The 15,494-nt window shown below is 47.0% G+C and overlaps 2 protein-coding genes across 2 annotated transcripts; one reads left to right on the forward strand and one right to left on the reverse strand.

The window, feature by feature from the left end:
- The first annotated feature begins 6,666 nt into the window (after positions 1-6,666).
- LOC102451351 (olfactory receptor 52N4-like) lies at positions 6,667-7,629 on the forward strand. Its single transcript, XM_006123599.3, has one exon. The coding sequence runs from the start codon at positions 6,667-6,669 to the stop codon at positions 7,627-7,629; it is 963 nt and encodes a 320-aa protein (XP_006123661.3).
- A 6,441-nt stretch (positions 7,630-14,070) lies between these two features.
- On the reverse strand, positions 14,071-15,126 carry LOC102451589 (olfactory receptor 52R1-like). The gene has a single exon (XM_006123600.3). It carries the CDS (start codon positions 15,013-15,015, stop codon positions 14,071-14,073), a length of 945 nt encoding a protein of 314 aa, XP_006123662.3. The 5' UTR covers positions 15,016-15,126.
- Positions 15,127-15,494: the final 368 nt, after the last annotated feature.

Consider the following 15,494-nt stretch of genomic DNA (forward strand, 5'->3'; position numbering starts at 1 on the left):
ACTCACTGGCAGTGCCCTGCCCCCTGTCTGAGGGTGTCAGTGGGAGGCCTGAACAGAATCACAGCTTGCCACAGCCTGACAATGGGAGAAGGACCCAGGTTGTGGTGTCAGAGGGCTCGGCTGTGCCCCAGTCCCAGGGTGCACTGGGGTTTCTATCACACTTCCCCTGCAAAGAGGGCCTTTTAGACTGGGAATATGTTCCCATCTAGTCACACACTTAGTCACTCTGGGTGTGTCTACGCAGCAAGGCTTAAACTGAAAGAAGCTGTGCAAATAGAGCTACGAAATTGGTCGTGTCTACACAGTGCTTATTTCGCAGTACAGCACTATTCTTCCGACTCCCCATACTCCTCGTACAATGTGGGTCACAGGGGTCGGAGTGAGAAGTCCTCCAGCTTGACAGAACTGCAACATTATTTTGACATAACTGACTGCTGTGTAGACGTGGACTAAGTTATTGAGAAATAATGCAGCAGTGTAGACGTACTCTCACAGAGAGACCATGGTGAGAGGGGAAATCTGGACTCTTGTTTTCTGTCCATCACTCTGTATCACCTTTGCCAAGTCACATCTCCCTCTGCCTCACTTTACCTATCAGTATAATGGGGATAGGCTTATAGGAACTTCCCTTTTTCTAGAAGTATTGAAGATCCATCAGGGAAAGGTCATGTCCAATATGATGTTAATTACTGGTGAGAATTATTGATCTGTGATCCCTTAGCAACAGCCCCATGTGCCTGCAGAAAATGCTCAAGTCTTTCCTCAGTCATATGTTTGCAGATCTGCCTGACTGCTATCTACCCGGCCACCCTGGGCAGTTGGGCTTAACTTGAAGCAAGGGAGGTTTAGGTTGGACATTAGAAAAAACTTCCTATCTGTCAGGGTGGTCAAACACTGGAATAAGTTGCCTGGGGAGGTTGTGGAATCCCCATCTCTGGAGATATTTAAGAGCAGGTTGGACAGACATCTATCAGGGATAATCTAGATGGTTCTTGGTCCTGCTGCAAGGGCAGGGGACTTGACTATATAAGAACATAAGAACGACCATACTGGGTCAGCACAGCCCAGTGTCCTGTCTGCTGACAGTGGCCAATACCAGATGCCCCAGAGGGAGGGAACACAACAGGTAATCCTCACATGATCCCTCCCCTGTCACCAACCTCCAGACAATCAGAGGCTAGGGACACCATTCCTACCCAGCCTGGCTAATAGCCACTGATGGGCCTCACCTTCATGAATCTATCTAGCTCTTTTTTGAACCCTGTTAAAGCTCTAGCCTTCTTTGCATCCTCTGGCAAGGAGTTCCACAGGTTGACTGTGCGCTGAGTGAAGAAAAACTTCCTTTGGTTTGTTTTAAACCTGCTGCCTTTTAATTTCATTTGGTGACCCCTAGTTCTTACATTGTGGGAATAAATAAATAACTTTTCCTTATTCACTTTTTCCACACCTGTCATGATTTTCTAGCCCTCTGTCATATCCCTCCTTAGTCTCCTCTTTTCTAAGGTGAAAAGTCCAAGTCTTTTTAATCTTTCTTCGTATGGGACCCATTCCAAACCCCCACTCAATGTTGTTGCCCTTTTCTGAACCTTTTCCAATGCCAATACATCTTTTTTGAAAGGAGGCAACCACATCTGTATGCAGTAGTCAGGATGTGGGCGTACCATGGTTTTATATAGAGGCAATAAGAGAGTCTCTGTCTTGATGGTAGTTACTGTTGAGAAAGTATCGATCTCTGATCCCAAAGCATCAGGCCCACGTTCCTGCAGAAAGTCTGTGTTTCCCTTCAGTCGTCGTTCTCCAGAACGGTCTGTCTGCTCTCTGCCCATCCCTCCTGGGACTTTACAGGGCCTCAGACCCTCTGGAGACCTAGGCGTTAACTCGAGTTTCTTACCAATAAATGCTATTTTTAAATATACACACACACACACACACACACAGAGCAGCCAATTACACTGTGAGCCAGCCCAAAGCTCAGAATTCTCCTCTCCCTTGTGGAAGGTCCCTTAGTTACTGTTTACTCCTAAAGCTGGGTAAGAGCCCAGAAGCATGATAGAGAGACCTTGGCTGGGACGACTCTGGTCTCCAACCTGATTACATTCAATTGCCCTGTTCCCCTAGAGGCTGACAGACCCCCTGGGCCTGCCCAGAACGGTGTTATAGGCAGCACTGATGCTTGTGGCTGCACACGCTGGCTGAGAGAGGTGCAGGCCACGGCTACCCGAGGGGGAGTCCCAGGGCGTTCACAGGTATCTGTCTGTTGCGGAGGAGCTCACCTGCAGGACAAGTCTAGTGTGATGTGGGCGTGGTGGGACGGAGAGTTGATCCGTCGTCCTTTCTGATTTGCAAAGCTGTTAAACATCCCAGGGCATGTTCCTTAGGTACCACTGGCCACAGGCCGGCTGATGGGCTCCCCTACTGAGGTGGCCACGTGTCCATGGCCGAGATGCCTTTGGGGATGAACAGGGGCAGGGCCGGCCCTACCATGAGGCGAACTGAGGCGGCCACCTCATGTGCCAGACTGTGGGGGTGCGCCACTAGGACCCAGAATGTAGAAAATTGGGTCTGTTGCTGGTGCAGATGTATCCTCTCTGCTCTGGATGCACAGAGATGGGGGATGCTGTGCTGGAGGAAGGAGGGCACAAGAGACCTTTCAAAGTTTTGGCCCAAGCGAGGGGACTTGGGGGCATCATTTGAGCTCCCCGCCTCAGGTGCCACAATGTTGTGGGCCGGCCCTGGACGGGGGTTGGTAGCTGCAGAAGAAAGGGGAGGTCTGAGGCTGTGTTAATGCGCAGAGACTGTCCCCTCCTGCTTTCGCCACTCAGAGCTCCGGTGGGAGGATTAGGGGAGCTGTGGTCTGACGTTAAACTACAGGAAAACGTGGAGGTCCCAGCTGTCCTCACTGGAGCAGTTACAAGCCTCTCTCAGCATCAGACAGACACCGTCTCTCCTTGTTCGGCTTGAGCTGCCGGTGGGAGTGTTGCCTCCCAAACTCAGAAAACAATTCCGCGGGAAGCGACACTCAGCACGGAGCAGCCCGCAGGCTGACGGGCTGGCAAACTTGTACGCAGCTAATAAGGATGTTTCCTAATTGAAGGTGTCAGAGTTGTATCTAAATGCGGTGCCTGCAGCAGCACTTACAGTGGCCAATCCATTTGGGAGTCTTAATCGCCTCGGCCTGGCGGAGAAGTGGTAGGAGTACGAGTATTTCCATAGGCCAAATAGGGGTGATGGAAACCAATTTCTTCTATCACCGTTATATGTTCAGACTTCCCTTCCCAGCTTCCCCCACTGGTTAATCAGCCTCAGTGCCAACCATTCGGCTCTTTTTTCCAGTCAGAATTTGTCAGGCTTCTGATTCCAGTCACTGGGCCTTAATGCACCTTTCTCAGCTAGGATACCGGGCCCATTTTTGCTGGGTAAGAGAAATAAATGAAGGTCTTTCAGTTTCTCGCGGTCAGGCATTTTCTCCAGGCATTTTAGTGGCTCTTTTCTACACCCTCTCCAATTTCCAACACCCTGTTTGAAACGTGGGTGTTGGGACGGGACGCGGACGGTTTCACCTACGACACGTACTGAGGTCAAATCCTTCCCCTGCTCCAACTCCCCACTCCCCTGGTTACTCAGCCAAGGCTCCCCGCCGCCCCCTGGACACAGCATGGCATGGGGCACGTAGGACAAATTGAGTGTCCACTGTTAACCCGTGAGCATGTTCACTGCCCCTGCGTTCCATAGCACAGTGCAGCTGGCGGTCGTTCCGGCCGCATTCCCTCGCCCAGAGGATACGTTTGCATCTGACTGTTTAAAAAAGCTCTTTGTTTGTGTTGGCCCAACTCAGCAAATGCTCCAGGTCATTCGGTGTCTGTGTCCTGGCCCCCTTGTGTAACCCGTCCCCCAGGCTTTGGGTCATCCACCCATTGGCTGTGTCTAGACTGGCAAGTTTTTCCGCAAAAGCAGTTGATCTTGCGGAAAAACTTGCCAGTTGTCTACACTGGCAGGCTTGAATTTCTGCAAGAACACTGACGATCTCATGTAAGATCGTCAGTGTTCTTGTGGAAATACTATGCTGCTCCCGTTCGGGCAAAAGTCTTTTTCCAAAAGACTTTTACGCATAAGGGCCAGTGTAGACAGCACAGGGCTGTTTTCCGCAAAAAAGCCCTGATGGCTAAAATGGCGATCGGGTTTTTTTGCAGAAAAGTGCGTCTATATTGGCCACGGACGCTTTTCCACAAAAAGTGCTTTTGCGGAAAAGTGTTCTGCCAATCTAGACTCTCTGTTCCGAAAATGCTTTTAACGGAAAACTTTTCTGTTAAAAGCATTTCTGGAAAATCATGCCTGTGTAGACGTAGCCATGGTGTCTAGGAATTTTCTATTGGCCACCAGGTCATTTATTGAACAGTTTCGGGCCTTGAGCTAGTCCTTGCAATGCAACACTTAGAACAGCCCCATTCGCCAGCTGCTGCCTGTGATCTGTCAGTCCGTGTTCAGCCCTCTTGCCGTGTGCTCTGCCGATACTGTAACGGGCTCATGGTCAGACGAATGTTTTCCAGGAGGAAACCAACTCCCTTGCAATAATCCGAGTCCCTTGCACCTGATTCCTTTGAGGAAACTAATCTCCATGTTGTTGATTGACATTAATTATATTCCTAGATAGTTTTCAAGCTATTCCCGTACTGGCTTCTCCACTGTTTCCTGCCTTTGCCAGTACTTGGCTCCCAATGCGACGTGGGCCTGATCCATCACTTAGTAACTCTGCTGTTTGCATCTCTAGGTTTCTACTGGAAATGCTGCTTCAGACCTTCCTTGCCTGCTAATGGACTGCAAAGTGTCGCATCACCTTAGGTCAGATGAGACCAGCACACGGCTTCTTTCCAAATGCAGAACTAAAGGACATCTTGAACACACCCACTTTTTCTGTAACCAACAGGCTTTTTGTTCTCCTCTAGGAATGGGTGTAACTTTCGGTAGGATTTCTTTTGTTCTTATTCTACTCAACAGCCTCCTTCTTGTGATGCTTAAGTCTGCCAAGCAAGGATTTTTCTTGGATGTCTTTAATGTTCATTAGCAACTTTCATGACTGTCAAATTGTGTTCCTGGTGTCTATTTTTTCCTTATTAGTTATGTATGGCTGATTTTCCCTTTATCATTAACTGCTCTTTGCTATTGAACTGTGGGGTTTTTTGTCCAAAGTTCTCTGCTTTCCTAATTGTGGAGTTATATCTTTCAATGTATACAATGATTTCCTCATAACGAACTCCCATTTTTCTGTCTAAATGTTACCTACCAATCAGTTATGCTGATAGTTTGCCTCAGCTCTGGGGAATTACCCATTCAGAAGCACAAGGTTTTCACTGAGGGTGTGTCTAGACTACAGGGTTTTGTCGACAGATACTGTCGACAAAGCTTCTGTCGACAAAGAGCGTCTAGACTATATCCAGTTCTGTCGACAAAGAGCGTCTAGACTATATCCAGTTCTGTCGACAAAGCAAGCCGCTTTGTCAACATAACAGTGTGGATGCAAAGGATAGTGTAGATGAAATAACGCCTTCTATTGACAGAACTCTGTCGACAAAAGGCGTTATTCCTCGTAGAATGAGGTTTACATACGTCGACAAAACTGCTGAGTTTTGTCGACGTTATGTCGACATAACTCAAAGGCAGTGTGGACTCAGGTATAGTTTTGTTGACAAAAGTCCACTTTTGTAGACAAAACCCTGTAGTCTAGACACACCCTCATATTCCTGGCTGGATGTCCGTCTCTGTTTGTCCATTTGAGTGCCATCAGGATCTTCGTATTGATCTTCTTTCTCACATGCTCCCTTCTTTGCTTTTTGTCTAAACATAAGAGTCTGAGACTTTCCCCCCTGTCTGCAGGTGGCAGCTTCTCCCATTCTTGTGGCTGTCTCGGAAACCCCCTTTCTGTCTCCCATCACATACAGAGAGACCAGGTGACCCAAACTGCTCATGTACTCAGAGCAAGTTGTTCTGCACCCCATTCCTTAATCATCCTAAGATTGCCTGTCCTCTGTGGAGAAGGAGAAGGGATTTCACAGAGCAGTTCTCAATGAGGACCAGGTTAGATAGACATCTGTCAGGGATGGTGTAGACGGAGCTTGGTCCTGCCTTGAGGATGGGGGGCTGGACTCGATGACCTCTCGAGGTCCCTTCCAGTCCTATGATTCTATGAGTCCATGATTTCCCTGAGATGAGTTTAGTTGGGATGTTTCTACCCAGCCATTGTTTACATGTTTTCAGAGCTCAGATTATAAGCGAGCAAGTGAATAGTTAACTCCAAACAGCATGGGGTGTACAAGCTGGGCTTTCATTGTACTAAGGAAGAGTGAGGGATCACAGGTATCCAGCAACGGGATTCCTGCTGATTTTTCCAACCCAGCTCAGGTAGGACTTACCATGAGCACCGTGAGGCATGGAATTGGCATTAAGCGGGTCAGTTACTCAGATTCCTTTCTCAAATTAAGTAACTTTTAAGTGTCCAATTTGCTTCACCCATAACAACAGCATCCAGCCGTGCATGTGTTTTCTCATATGAACATCATCTCCCCCTTCCAGGCATTTGTACTGTGACCATCACCCTAGACTCTGGGCACATACAGGAAGTCATAGGAATGTAAAGTATGTGCAGGAAACACGGCTCTGCCTCAGAGTTGGATGCCTTCTCTCCGTTCCATGTCAGATTCCAACTCAACCCACTTCACCAACCCCACCACCTTCATCCTGCAGGGAGTTCCTGGCCTGGAGGTGGCCCATGTCTGGATCTCCATCCCCTTCTGCACCATGTACATCATAGCCATCTTGGGGAACATCACCATCCTGTTCATCATCAAGAAAGAGCCGAGCCTCCATGAGCCCATGTACTATTTCCTCTCCATGCTGGCTGTCAGTGACCTGGCTCTGTCGACATCCACCCTGCCCAAAATGCTGAGCATCTTCTGGTTCAATTCCAAGGAGATCAATTTCAGTGCCTGCCTCACCCAGATGTTCTTCATTCACAGCTTCTTAATGATAGAGTCTGGGATCTTCGTGGCCATGGCGTTGGATCGCTACGTGGCCATCTGCCATCCCCTGAGACATTCCACCATCCTGACAAACCCCGTGGTGGCCAAGGTTGGTCTGGCCGTGGTGCTGCGTGGTAGCATGATCGTCCTGCCTTATCTCCTGCTGGCCAGGCAGTGGCCATATTGCAGAACCAACATCATCCCCCATGCATATTGCGAGCACATGGCCGTGGTGAAGCTGGCCTGTGCCGACACCCGCGTAAATAACTACTACAGCCTCGTTGTGGCATTCTTGGTGACCGGTTTGGATCTGTCTTATATCACTGTGTCCTACACCCAAATTCTGAGGGCTATCTTCAGCCTCCCCACAAAGGATGCCCGGCTTAAGACTTTTGGGACCTGCAGCTCCCACCTCGGTGTCATCTTAGCCTCCTACACTCCAGCTGTTTTCTCCCTCCTCAGCTATCGATTTGGCCAAAATATGCCATTATATTTCCACGTTCTCATTGCCAGCATGTATCTTCTAGTGCCCTCCATGCTAAACCCTATCATCTACGGGGTGAAGACCAAACAGATCCGGGACAGGCTGCTCCGGCACATGACTCCTGCGGACTGAACTTTTCTCCCGGTTCTCTGACTCTCGGACTGATCTCTGTGCAGATTTGGCTGCTAACACAGTGCTTGGCCCTCCTCCCTGAATCACTGACTGGCCAATGAAGGGGGCAAAATTTCTGTATTGACTTTACAATGTGGTGTCAATGCAAGAATCTGGGTTTTCCATCTATGTACAATTCACAGGTTTGCCACAACTCTAATTGCTGGTATCTGGACTTCTGTGTCCCTCCCCGACCGAACCCTTCCATCAAGGCCCCTCCCCATGACCCTCTAATCTGTCCATGCCCAGGCCCTACCTCCACATCTCCCCCACGTACCCGTCCCTGTTGCTCACTCCTCTCCTTCCTCACCTCTATTAATCCCTGAGTTGTCTGCACCTCTCTCCCAAGATCTTGCCCTCACAAGGATCCTGCCTTCCAGTCAGAAGTGGCCCCAGCTTAGCAGGGGCTGATGTGGGTTAGAAATAGTTTTTGTGTCTAGATGCGTTATTTCAAATTAGCTTAATTCGAATTAACTATTTTGAATTAAGTTAATTCGAAATAGTGCTGTAGTGTAGACATACCCTAAGAGAGGCCAGGCTGGGTCAAACCAAAGGTCCATCTAGCCCAGGATCCTGTATTCTGACAGTGGCCAATGCCTGATGCTCCAGAGAGAGTGAACAGAAACAGGGAAACATCAAGTTTGTGTTTGTAAGCAAAACTCATGTTGTAAGCAAAACTTGTGAAGTCATTCTGCCGCTCTACTCTGCACTAGTTAGGCCTCAGCTGGAGTACTGTGTCCAGTTCTGGGCGCCACATTTCAAGAAAGATGTGGAGAAATTGGAAAGGGTACAGAGAAGAGCGACAAGAATGATTAAAGGTTTAGAGAACATGACCTATGAAGCCAGGCTTTATGAACTGGGCTTGTTTAGTTTGGAAAAAAGAAGATTAAGGGGGGACATGATAGCAGTTTTCAAATATCTAAAAGGGTGTCACAAGGAGGAAGGAGAAAATTTGTTCCTCTTGGTTTCTGAGGACAGGACAAGGAGTAATGGGCTTAAAGTGCAGCAGGGGAGGTTTAGATTGGACATTAGGAAAAAATTCCTAACTGTCAGGGTGGTCAAATATTGGAATAAATTGCCAAGGGAGGTGGTGGAATCTCCCTCTCTGGAGATATTTAAGAACAGGTTAGATAGACATCTGTCAGGGATGGTGTAGGTGGAGCTTGGTCCTGCCTTGAGGGCGGGGGGCTGGACTCGATGACCTCTCAAGGTCCCTTCCAGTCCTATTATTCTATGATTCTATGATTCTAAGTGATCTCTCTCCTGTCACCCTTTCCAGCCGCTGATAAACAGAGCTCTTTTTTGAACCCTGTTAGGCTACGTCTACACTTCACAGTTATTTCAGAGTAAGCTATTTTGGAAGTACACTACAGGGAGTACTTGAAATGAGTCTGAGGCAGGCTTCCCTAATATAGACTTGCTATCTCGATTTAGAGCCCCAGGAGGAATCACTTAGAATGGCCCTGGTGAGGAGCTATTTTGAAATTGCAAAAGTGGAGTGTCTACACATGCCTCATTTCAAAATAGCTATTTTGGAAGTGGTGTTGTTCTTCATAGAATGAGGTTTACAGAAGTTGGAATAAGCTGTCCGTTATTTTGAAATTGTTTCAAAATAACGGAATTGCTGTGTAGATGCTCACAAAGTTATTTCAGAATAACGGCCGTTATTCCGAAATAACTTTTCTGTGTAGACACAGCCTTAAAGTCCTGGTCTTCACAACATCCTCTGGCAAGGAGTTCCACTGGTTGCCTGTGTGCTGAATGCAGAAAAAATTCCTTTTGTTTGTTTTAAACCTGCTACCTATTAATTTCTTGTGGTGACCCCTAGTTCTTATTGTCATCAGTCAGGTGTCCCGATGGGTTCCACACAGGTCATCTACCACAGCAATGATGATAAACTTTCAGCTGCATGCGGGTGTGTGCCCCCCAATCTAATGCATTAACCATGCACAATTAGTCAACACGACAGATGCCAAAAGAGCTCCCAGACACCACAAATCAGAGAAGGATTGAAAGCACCCAGCCAGGTTTATTGCCAGCAAGAGCCAATAATATCTCTCAGCCAACAGACTCTCCCCTGTTGCACTACGCATATGTACCCATGACAATGGACTAGTTCACTCAGTACCATAGAGCCGGCATTGCCCTCTACGTCAGTCAAAGACCACTCTTTGGGGTGCACTTTTACACACAGGGACATACATGTTACACATCACTCTTGACATATCAGATTGCCACCTTCTGTTGCTTAGTCACCACCCCTTACCTCACACAAGGGGGTTCAATTACTATCTGTCATGCTGTCAGTTTAGACCCAGTCCTGAATCGGGCTTGATATGTTCCTGTTCTCTGTGGGGTTTGAGTTGGTATCAAGATGTTTCTAAAAAAGGCTGCGTCTATACTGACATGATTTGGCGCAAATACTTTTAATGGAAACGTTTTTCTTTTAAAAGTATTTGTACAAGAGAGCGCCTACACTGGCACAGATGCTTTTGCGAAAAAGCCATCTTTTGCACAAAAGCATCCGTGCCAGTGTAGACACTCTCTTGTGCAAGAAAGCTCCGATGGCCATTTTAGTCCTCGGGCTTTCTTGCACAAGAAATTAACTTGCCTGTCTACACTTGCACAAGAGGGCTTATCCCTGAGTGGGAGCGTCAAAGTATTTGCGCAAGAACCACTGATTTTGTACAGTACAAAGTCAGTGCTCTTGTGCAAATACTCGCAGCCAGTGTAGACAGGTGGCAAGATTTTGCCCCAAAGCAGCTGTTTTTGTGCAAAATCTTGCCAGTCTAGACACACCCAAAGTGTTTTGTTACGACCCTTCTGGAATGTGCTCATGGACTGCGCCTAAGACCTCTTAGGTCTGAGTGTTTCTATAATATCAGCCCTGTTCTTGCTAAGTTGTGTGGGCAGGGCCTGCCTCTGGCTCACCGCTTCCCTCTGTTTTATATTAGCAAAGTCTTGGCCATTGCTGTCAAGGCCTCAGGCCTCATATCTGCCTGTGATACGTGGGGTTATGTTTCAGGCCCTCATCCTACTATACTTATATTATGAGAACAAGTAAATAACTTTTCCTTACTCACTTTTTCTACACCAGTCATGATTTTATAGACCTCTGTCAGATCCCCCCTTCACCTCCTCTCTTCTAAGCTGAAAAGCCCCAGTCTCTTTAATCTCTCTTCATCTGGGACCCATTCCAAACCCCTCATCATTTGTGCTGCTTTTCTGAACCTTTTCCAATGTGACCGCATAAAATCTCTCCCCAAAAGCATGGGATTGACCAGAGATTTTGAGATGAAGCGACCAGATAAGATCTCTGCAGAGGGGCAGGCATGGAAGGAATGGGACCTCCCCAGAAAAGGGATCAGAGGGAGGAGGGGTTGTTCCAGGGGACTGAGGAAAGGTGAAGAATTCCAGTCTGACACCCAGCAACCGCCCTCAGCAGTTGTGTCAGGGCTGGCTGCTTTCTCACCGTGGGCGCAGTGCTGGAGTGAATCCCCAGCTAGCTCTGAAACCCTGAAAATGGAGGGACACCACGGCACGGCCAGCTCGTCTCTGGGCACCCAAAGCTTCATTGGCATGACAACACCATCAGGGATGGACTTAGCCCAGAGCTACAGGGACACCCATTAAGCACCTTCCCAGAGATCGATCTGAACGGTGGGTATGGCTAGACGCTGATCTTGTGGAAAATAAAGCCTTTTCCACAAGATCCCTTATCCCGTATTTCAAGAGGGTTAAGGGATCTTTCGGAAAAGGCTTTATTTTCCGCAAGATCAGCATCTAGACTGGCGCTTTTTTCTGGCAAAGCTCCGTGCAGAAAAAAAGCGGCAGCCATTTTTATGCTAATGAAGCGGGGGAGATTTAAATCCCTGCTTCATTACCAATTGTGATATGTTTAATTTACATCCCTTTTATGAAAAAGGGATGTAGTCTAGACGTAGCCCTTCAGAAACAGAGCTTTCTGAAATTTAATATTATGTTTTTATATAAAACATCCGTGACCTGGTAAAGACACATTCTGATCTGCACCACAGGAGAAAAGCAAGCCAAGATACAGAGCAAAGGAAAACAAAAGAAGAGTTTTTCCCCCTCCTACTCACACTTGGAATAGCTGACCCCCCTGACAATGTCTGTCTCCCTTTCCTTGCTTAGCCACCTGCACATTCTGCTTGTCAGGACTAAGCCTCACTGCTCACTGCAGCAGCCGACCTTTTGACACATAATCATGGGGAGCCAAACCTCCTGTCCGTCATCATTGACATCTGCATGGCAAAGGGACATAGTGTGACATTCTGTACCACAGGGCATATCCTCTAACCCCCATTTCCCACCTTTGTTTATCACTGTGATCTGACATACTAAGCATGCCTTGTAAGGTGTCAGGGGCAAGGTTATGATTCACTGAAAGTCATTTCTCTGTCCCTAGACATATCTCATTAGCACTGAGGAAGTTGTGAGAATTAGAACCATTTCTCCAGTTTGTCCAGATCATTTTGACTTATGGCTCAGAAAACACTTCCATTATTTTTTCCAGGGACTGAGGTAAGTCTGACTGGTTTGTTCTTTCTCCACCAAGGGCTGGCCATTACACATACTCATATCCAGTGTCTGAGCCACTGTAATCCCCAGGTCCTTTTCTGCAGAGCTGCTGCTTAGCCAGTCAGTCCCCAGCCTGTAGCAATGCTTGGGATTCGTCCCAAGTGAAAAATTCTGCTCTTGTCCTTTTGAACCTTATCAGATTTCTTTTGTCCCAATCCTCCAATTTGTGTATAAAAACATTAGAGAGAGAAGAAACATCATTTTCTTAAGTTTAAAAAGTAGAATTTGAATAGCTACCAGTGATGACAGACAGATCACAATAAGTTACAAAGCTAAAATGAACAAACCACACCAGCTAAACCTTAGAGACAGAGAGAGATTGTTACAAATCATCATTTCTCGCCTAGTTTCTCACCTTATTTCTGATACACTGCTTCTATCCAGAGCTGATATTTTCTCTGTCTTGGGTGTAACAGCTTCTCTCCTCATAAAAGTACTTTTTTCCAGGTCTTCTATGTGATATCTTGAGTTGGAGAGCAGACACACAAGCCAGCTGAAGTCCATCATTGTTTGCGTCCCATCCCTTAAACTGAATTCTTCCAGGTTCAGGGCCATTTAGTCCATGCATCCCTCCCACCTCCCTCCACCGTTGTGGAAAAAATATTGAATTCAAGATGGATTCCAGCACTAGGTAACACAGGGACATGTCTTTTTAGGACCAACTACAGTTTGGGCTCCAGGAAAAACATATCCATTTACAGATAATTTAATTAAGCACCAGGCCATTATGTTCTTTAAGCACCAATAATGGCTTTCACTGGATGACTGAGATTAATAAACTGATTTACATTTCACATTTCTAACTTCCCATAAAAGTATGATACATGCACAAATAGAATATACACATTCAGGTGGTTACAAGCTCTTGGATGATGTTACCAGCCCCATTTTGCATAAAACACATTTTGGGTTATGCATATGTATATATCAAAACATATTTGCATACAAACATGGGGCACCATGTCACACTGGTACCATCCTTGTGCCAGCTACTCCTTAGTGTCACAGAAAAAGTCATATGCGGGGCCTGCAGCTCAGCAGGCTGGGATGGAAATTTCCATCCTTGGAGTAACTAGCACCCTCCAAACGCAAACAGCAGCTGGCCCTTCTCAGCTTTAACCCATGCACTTACACTGGGAAACTACTAAGTGGTAAACAAGTCTGGCATACCTGGTAAACAACTGTAGCATAACTAGTATAGGGAGTCCCATGCATGGTGAGTCTCACCAGGGACCTAGACCTTGGAGGGTGCCCTGGATTCCCCCAGCTGGAGCCACATCTACTGTGACCCTGGTGCAAGGTGACAGGAACGGGACTCCCTGCAGATTGAAGGGACGTAAATATTTCAAAGTCTCTATTATTCTTTTATGCATTGTTCTGCCTGTGCTTATTGATGTGTCACTTTGGCAGTATTAATTCTGTAATAGCAATGACGTAGAGAAACTAATAAAAGCAACTATCTCTAATCAACTCTGTGTTGAAGCGAATCTTTAATCCTGTTTGGCCATGGCCCTGTGAGTTGACACTTAGTAGTTTGTGTTTCTACAAAATCAGCCCTGTGGTTTTATGTCAACAAAGTCTTAGCTACTTTTGCCCAGGCCTCAGGCCTCACACAAAGCCTGTACTACAGGTACTTCCGTTTCAGGCCCTCTTAAAACACTGGGGAAGTACAAATAACTGCAGAGATTTTATCTAGAATGCAGTTACTGCTTTCTCCTGGGTGGTTGAGCTCTCCGAGCTACTGAGAGTTTTTAACAACCAACCTATTGACAGACAGAGTCAGAGCACCAGGTAAAAAAATTATTCCCTAAGAGAAACAAACCGTAGCAGCTTGTCGTGGATCTGTTTGGTCCTCACCCCATAGATGATGGGGTTCAGCATGGGGGGCATTAGAAGGTACATGTTGGCAGTGAGAACATTGTAATACAAGGGCACGTTGTGGCCAAACCGTTGTGTGAGGAAGGAGAAGAGAGTTGGGATGTAAAAGGCTAAAATGACACAGAGGTGAGAGGTGCAAGTCCCAAAAGTCTTGAGCCGGGCGTCCTTTGTGGGGAGGTGGAAGATGGCCCTGAGGATCTGGGCATAGGACAGGGTGATGAAAAACACATCCAGAACAGTCAAAAATAATGCCACAGAGAGAGCATAGTAACTACTGACACGGATGTCGGCACAGGCCAGCTTTACCACAGCGATGTGCTCACAGTGCGTGTGGGGAATGATGTTGGTCCGGCAATATGGCCACTGCCTGGCCAGGAAGGGATAGGGCAGTGAGAGTATGCCACCGCGCAACATCATGGCCAAGCCAATCTTGGTCACCATGGAGTTTGTGAGGATGGTGGAATGTCTCAGAGGATGACAGATGGCCACGTAGCGATCCAAAGCCATGGCCACGCAGATTCCACCCTCTATCTTTAAAAAGCAGTGAATGAAGTACAGCTGGGTGAGGCAGGCACTGAAATCGATCTCCCTGGAATTGAACCAGAAGATGCTCAGCATCTTGGGCACGGTTGATGTAGAGAGAATCAGGTCGGTGATGGCCAGCATGCCAAGGAAATAGTACATGGGTTGGTGGAGGCTCGGCTCTTTCAAAACAATCAACAGGATGGTCACATTCCCCAAGAGGGCGATGGCGTAGATGATGCAGAAAGGGATGGAGATCCAGACATGGGCCTCCTCCAGGCCTGGGATGCCCAGCAGGATGAAGGTGGAGGGGTTGGTGAAGTGGGTTGTGTTGGAATCCGACATGTTTTGTTGGGAAAAAGTGTCCAAGTCTGAGGCAAAATGGTGTTTCCTTCATGTACTCTATATTCACATGAATTCCTGGATGTGCCCAGAGTTTAGGGTGATGATCACAATACAAATGCCTGGAAAAGAGATAGTGATAGAAATGTAGCCGTGTTAGTCTGGGGTAGCTGAAGCAAAATGCAGGACAATGTAGCACTTTAAAGACTAACAAGATGGTTTATTAGATGATGAGCTTTCGTGGGCCAGACCCACTTCCTCAGATCAAATAGTGGAAGAAAGTAGTCACAACCATATATACCAAAGGATACAATTTAAAAAAATGAACAAATATGAAAAGGACAAATCACATTGCAGAACAGGAGGGGGATGCAGGGGGGGGGAGGAAGGAAGGTAAGTGTCTGTGAATTGATGATATTAGAGGTAGGGAGAGTGGGATGTTTGTGAGTTAATGGTATTAGAGGTGATAATTGGAGAAACTA

The sequence above is a fragment of the Pelodiscus sinensis genome, chromosome 1, assembly GCF_052426305.1.
Source record: "Pelodiscus sinensis isolate ZL-2025 chromosome 1, ASM5242630v1, whole genome shotgun sequence".
NCBI classification, from domain to species: domain Eukaryota; kingdom Metazoa; phylum Chordata; order Testudines; family Trionychidae; genus Pelodiscus; species Pelodiscus sinensis.

Excerpts from the sequence above, each read along its gene's own strand:
- LOC102451351 (XM_006123599.3), top strand. The coding sequence starts at position 6,667 with ATGCCTTCTCTCCGTTCCATGTCAGATTCCAACTCAACCCACTTCACC.
- LOC102451589 (XM_006123600.3), bottom strand. The coding sequence starts at position 15,015 with ATGTCGGATTCCAACACAACCCACTTCACCAACCCCTCCACCTTCATC.